Source organism: Panicum hallii, chromosome 4 (genome assembly GCF_002211085.1).
Source record: "Panicum hallii strain FIL2 chromosome 4, PHallii_v3.1, whole genome shotgun sequence".
In the NCBI taxonomy this organism is placed as follows: Eukaryota; Viridiplantae; Streptophyta; class Magnoliopsida; order Poales; family Poaceae; genus Panicum; species Panicum hallii.
The window spans coordinates 49,028,902-49,035,266 of NC_038045.1; the positions used below are offsets into that span (position 1 = coordinate 49,028,902).

General features: G+C 47.5%; 1 protein-coding gene across 1 annotated transcript; it reads right to left on the reverse strand.

Annotated features, from left to right (window-relative positions):
- Positions 1-1,902: 1,902 nt before the first annotated feature.
- On the reverse strand, positions 1,903-2,872 carry LOC112890948 (ethylene-responsive transcription factor ERF003-like). Its single transcript, XM_025957834.1, has 2 exons — positions 2,709-2,872; positions 1,903-2,599 (listed from the first exon to the last, which is right to left on the reverse strand). Exons 1-2 carry the CDS (start codon positions 2,789-2,791, stop codon positions 2,143-2,145), a joined length of 540 nt encoding a protein of 179 aa, XP_025813619.1. The 5' UTR covers positions 2,792-2,872; the 3' UTR covers positions 1,903-2,142.
- Between the last annotated feature and the right edge of the window lie 3,493 nt (positions 2,873-6,365).

Below are 6,365 nucleotides of genomic sequence, written 5' to 3' on the forward strand. Positions count from 1 at the left end.
CCAAGCGGCACCAGTGAGCTGTGGCTTGACCGATCTATACATGTCTTCTCTACGCAATGTTGTAAACAGCGGGTTACGAAGTTTAGCGGTAGCCTTCTCTAAAAACCAGAAAGTTATAGCGGGCTATAACAAAAACTAAATCATTTAGTGCAATGATAAAATAATCAATAATCATACATAAAATTATAAGTATTATTGGTCTAACACCAAAAATAAACTCTAATATGTCCCTTAACTGCCAAACGGTACCCATACTACGTTGTCTAAGATCCACACTACGTTTATTTAGTTGTATCGATTCTTTTGACTCCGTCTTTGAACGAACGACACCACCAAAATCTACTAGCAACATGACATTCAGCGCTGTTAAATCTCGCAAAAGCCACTTTAGCGGATATTTAGCACTGCTAAATCTTGTAAAACTCCTTTAGCGAACTAGCGGATAAATGTTTCATAGTGTAGCGATAGATCTTCTAAAATACTAATAGCGGGCTATAGCGAAGCTATCACTATAGCGGGCTATTTCCAACATTGCCTCTAGCCCATAGGACATTTTTTTTACAGAAATGCAAAGTTGACTTGACTTTGGTGCTAAGGCTGTCTCCAACGGGAGACTTTAAACCGTTCTCCACCCTATATATAGAGATGATTCTGTTCTCTATATGCTCCAGCAGCGTTCTCTAAATGGTCCTCTAAAATAGAGAACGCTACAGGTTTCCTCTATATATAGAGATTCTCTCTGCTCTTCTCTATTTTTTCTTTACGTTTTAAACACTGGATTAAATAAAAATAAAATATGTCCATAGCATTTGAGGTATGATAAATACGTACGTACAAAAATTTGGAACAAAATACGTTTCTAGTATAGAGAATGAGATTTAGAGAACGTTGTTGGAGAGAAATGAGATACAGAGGAGAGAATTTTATAGAGAAATCTGTAAATGACGGATATAGAGAAGAGATAGGCCGAGGACTAAAACCGGGCGAACGGAACGGTTCGTATGTGTCACAACGGTTTAACATTCAGTAACCACTTAAGGTTCACCACCAATCCACCATGCCCATTCGGCCCCTCATACAATAAGCATACCCGTCACTGTCACAGCCGCAATCTGCCGCCGGATTCTTTTGACAAGCGCGCAAGCTGACGACGTCTCTTGCGTCGCAAGTCTCAAGGCCCAGCGGGCAGCAGAGTCGGGCAGAGGGCAGAGAGCCCCGGCGGGGCAGCATGATTGGGCGAGGCGCATGTGGAGGCACGTGCCATGATGAGCTGAATCCTCGCCTAGATACCACTCCATCAACCAGCAGGAGCGGATCGCCGCCCCCCTTCTCCTTCGGCCTTCACCATTGCTGTCATCGATGACGCAGGCACTGCGCCTCAGACGATTGCTGGGAGCCTACGGCTCACGCCCTGCCATGGCGCAGCTGAGCTCGTCAGTCATGGAGGTGGTGCAGGCTGCGGAGGTCGGATTCGTCTGGATTGGGTGCCAGGGGGGCCATAAATCACGCGGCTCTTGTCCTTGGCGCCGAGATCCTGTCCATGGATTGTTATTGTAGAAGCTCTTTTCCTTGCTCGCAGTTAAGTTGCTCTCTGGTATCGGAAGTACCAAGGGCATGTAGTACAGACTGCAGCACATCGATCATCTCTTCAGCATTTTTTTTTGTTTTCTGATGAAGCATCTAAGTCTTCTGAAAACATGCAAGAGACATCGTCCGTATCAGATTCCCAAGCAGCAGCACTGTTCTTGAGTTCGTGGTCAATGCCATGCTGTTTTGCTCATCAGATATTCAGCTGAAAACAAGTCTGAATTTGACCTGGCTCCTCTTTCAGTTTACCCTCTCCACTCACTGTTCATGAAGATCAAAGCCACTTCCTCAGCGGTTCCAGACTTCCAGCATTAGTAGAAGAAAAAAAAGAGTTCAATCCAAGTTTTTTTATGCTCTGACGATGCTACCGTATACACAAGAGGCTGCTCAAGAACTCGTTCGTCTGACCAAATTAAAGTAACCCCGAGTTCATCCTGGCATGGCTAATAATACTACTACTAGCTCACTACTCGCTAGCTGACGAAGCCAAACAGAGAGATGAAGCAGAGCAGAGGAGGCGGGGAAGGGGAGCGACCGACGCCGCGTGTGGAGCTGCTAGTAGGAGATCTCCATGGAGAAGTTGGAGTCCAGCAGCTCCTCGATCATCTGGTCCACGTACTGCTCCTCGAGGAACCCGCCGCTCCAGTCCCCAGCCGCGGCCGCCGACGGCGAGGGCGCGATCCCCATGCCGGCGTTGCCAGCGGGCACCGCCGCGATGCGCGGGAGCACGGCGCCGGGCGCCGGGCGGGCGGACGTCGCGGAGGCGGCGTCGGCCTTGCCGCCGCGCGCCTGCGCGGCCTGCACGGACGCGAGGTTGAAGCGGTGGAGTTTGGCGACGAGCGAGGGGGAGAGGAACGACGACGCGGCCTGGCGGTGCCCGGCATCGGCGGCGGCGGCGTCCTGCGGGAAGTTGGTGCGCACGCGCGGGCCACACATGATGCGCGCCGCCTCGTCGTAGGCGCGCGCCGCGTCCTCCGCCGTCTCGAAGGTGCCCAGCCAGATCCTCGTCTTCCTGCAAGCAGAAAAACCCCGCCATTGTCAGCTAGCTCCACGCCAAGGAATCGCTCGATTCAAGAAACAATCTAAAGGTGTTCGGCCGGATGGCTGGCGAGGTTACGCACAGGAGGGGGTGGCGGATCTCGGAGACCCAGGAGCCCCAGTGGCGCTGCCGCACGCCGCGATACCGTTGCTGTGGCCGCGCCATTGTATTGGAGACGAATGCGCCCTTGCTCGGTAGGAGGGAGCAGCTAGCTTGCTCTCGCTCAGCGTGGAAGACGGAGCTGAGGAGGAGGAGAGGAGCTGAGCGGTTTGGTGCGCGAGCTCTGGGTGGCTTTAAATAGAAGAGGGAACCTGATACTATTCGCGGGGCGTTTGAAAGGCTTCCAGGTGGGCCCACATGTGCTTCAACCGCAGGTTGTCTGACTGACTGTGGGCCCAGCCTGGGTGGAGCATCCTTTACTTCTCTCTGTCCCCTGGGTCCGGCCAGCCGCAAAGCATGCCCGAGGATGTAAAGTTGGGTCTAGTTGGGGGCCATGTGATGATCAAGGGGCAAAGAGCTCTGACATTGGGTGAGGTACTGAAGTCGCCGTCCCACTCTTTTCGGCTCACCACGTCTCCTACTGTTCCACATTAATAACTTCTCTAATTTGTACCAAGTTTATATAAAAATATAATAGCATTTATAATACCAAACAGATGTATTAGCAAGAGTGAAACTAGGTTGTTGTTGTAGATGTTGACACTTTTTTTAAACTTGATCAAAATTAGAGAAATTTGACTTAGGACAAACCTAAAATTATGATTTGAAATGGAGGGAGTAATCTTTATCACATGCATTAACAACGCCTTCGAATCTTATCAACCAATTGTTTTAACTATCAACACAAAATTGCCAAACGTATGGCATACACCAATTGGTTGCCTTTTTCCACTTAGTCTGTGTTCCATTTTCTCCCTTCCTTTGACATTGTTGGCTTTGAGGTGGAGGATGCCCAAGAGGTAAAAAAATCACCACTACGTATCAAACTCGCCTAGAATATTTCACAGCCCCGTGTGACCATAACATTTTATTTATACCCAACCCGACGACCAAAAATGAGGCAGAGAGGTGGTAGTTTAATTAGGCCTAACTATCCTTATGTGCAGTGCAGTCCATGATTGATCAGCCCATATGGTAGGTATTCAGGCATCTGATATACGATCCTCTTAAAAAAGAGAGAGAAAAATTAGTGTGCGTACTTCAGAGCATTGGATCCCCCACAAGGGTACAAAGTAGCTAGGATATAGTAGTAATCACAGTACAATGGTCCGGCCCATGAAAAAGAAAGAATGTTTTTATCCATGTCACAGCTACAACATACTTCACTGGTAGAGCTCCAGTTCGAGAAGTTCTTGAATCTAAAGGATCACTTTTATTTGCTCCAAGAAATTTCGGAGCTGGAGCTATAAGAGCAGACTATGTTTAGATTAAAGAAACATAGGCAGCATGTACGTCAAATATAAATCTAAAAACCTACTTATATTTTAGTTTTTGTAGTCTAAAACATGTAGCTTTAATAGATTTTCATACCCCCTAATCAAGATTTATTAGCCGATATGGGGCTAAATGCTCTACAGATGGTTATGTGCAGTCGCAGAGGCTGGAGAGATATCCTTTTTCCAAAATAAAAAAAGCTCCACGACAGTTTCATATGTGCTTTTGTAATCTGGCACGGTCCACACCACTATCTCAATCCCCTTCTTTCTTCTCTTGTCTGTCTTGTGCTCGCAGCTCATGGAATTTACCCCCCAGTTCTCCCCCCTCAACCGAAATTGTAGCGATCACGTCGTTGAATTGAAAAGGAGTGTCACGCCCAATCCATGATCCTGGCTGCCATTAGAAACCATATCATATGATCAACATTGCCAAGGGATATGGAAACTCAAAACTGTTGCAGGTGTTAAACTAAAAACTAATTAAGATGTATTTGGATTTTTTTCTTTTAAAAAAGAATACACATATCTTGATGTTCAAAATCTTACCAGTAATAAGACAAAACGATATGTTGAATTTACGTGATATGGTACCAGTGAATACGTATATACTTGTAAAAAGCAGTCACAGTTTATAATTGTGGTTTTGCATGCTGCTATTAACAGTAGGACTTTATTTACCAACGATCAGATGTTGTTAGATATGCTGCTATTTACTTTGAAATCAAAGTTGAAGTTTGATTTTTAGATGCGGTACCAAATCAACTGATGACCGCTTTGCCTCTATTCTGAAACTGAACCGAGTGTGCAGCGTTTTAGTTGTGAGAGTAACTGCAACTGCAAATTCAACTTTCAGAGGAATCCTTGTTGGTTTAGCAATGCACCATCCGAGATCACAACAAATTCACAACCAACCAATCGGGGACCTGGAATGCCCTGTGCAGCCGACGAGATGCTGAAATCACCCCCATCGGACTGCTACATCGTAGCTCCCTTGGCATCATCCATGGATGATCCAGAGTGTCGCCTTGGGAAGAGCAGGGCCAAGCAATGGCTCCTCCTTGGGAAGAGCAGGCGGCGGATCATATCCAAGGGCAAGACCAACCAAGACCACGCCACCATCCGAGTGCGTCCATGCCTGCCGCTGACGAACCATGCATACCACCTCTGCCGCTGCAAATCCTGCATGCCATCACCGGCCGGCCGGCCTTTGTGCATGAACCGTATCCGCCACACGATCTCCCTTCGTCCCGTCCCTAGCTTGGACGCTAGCGTTAGTGTGTGTGGTCTCATGGTCTGCACTGTCAGGCATTTGGGGTTCTACAAGTGGTTACCTCAGCGTCTATGCAGAAATGGTCCATGGAGTTCAGGCTTTCACAGCGTGGTGACATGGGTCTTGCGTTCCTTTTTCTTGCTGGTGATCTGATCTGATCTGATCTGATTCAGACAGGATGTTTCAGGAAGGGTCAGGGAGGAGTGGTGTCATGTTGTGGGGAGCATTGGGGGGATTGGGGCAGGGTTGCTGTGTGGTTTCCTTTGGAGGGTCATGGGCTTCATGGCAGATAAGCTGTTGAGCCATGTGGGTAGTGTTTCAGTATAGTATAGTAGATTTTCAGGTAGGCAGTGGTGGTAAGCATGCAGTAGCTTGTCTAATCACCTGATCATGATGTGATAAGGATCGAAGGATGGAACCACATGCGGTTTCTTGTCAAACTTATTTACTCTTTTTTATTAAAAAAGAGAAAGAGCTGTTGTGTCAATATCACACAGGGTGTTCGTCTGATCTTTATACCCATACATTATATAGTGGCAACTTCCAATTGGTTGCCATGCTAAACAATGTCAAAGACTAGCTACATGCATGAATCTCAAAAGAATTTGGTACATACATGCTGGCATACTGCATCCACAGTACCGGTAGGGACATTAATCTGCTGGCTACCTCAGAACATGATCACACATGCTATCAAGAACAGAATATATGCGCCTATATGTGATATGTCTGTCTACATATGCATAAATAAAAGTTTCTTCCTTGAACAAGAGAGTACTACTGGCTGGTAGAACATCGAACAAGATGGAGATGCTAGGGTCTAGCTCGGCTTCTGCTGCTCCGAACCATTTCTGCCCAAGCACAGGTGTTCCTGACTGTTGAACTCCCTGTCTGCCATGGCCGAAAGCACGAGCTGCTGCCCGCTAAAGCTGCTTGTCCAAACATAGGATCGTCTTGTCATGGCCTCATGGGGGGACGAACGATGCCGGTCGAGCCGATCGATGCCACGGCTGATCGAATCTGCATCGTGAGA

Excerpts from the sequence above, each read along its gene's own strand:
- LOC112890948 (XM_025957834.1), bottom strand. The coding sequence starts at position 2,791 with ATGGCGCGGCCACAGCAACGGTATCGCGGCGTGCGGCAGCGCCACTGG. Across the intron at positions 2,600-2,708 it reads GAGATCCGCCACCCCCTCCT|GAAGACGAGGATCTGGCTGG; the intron begins GTGCGTAACCTC and ends TTCTGCTTGCAG.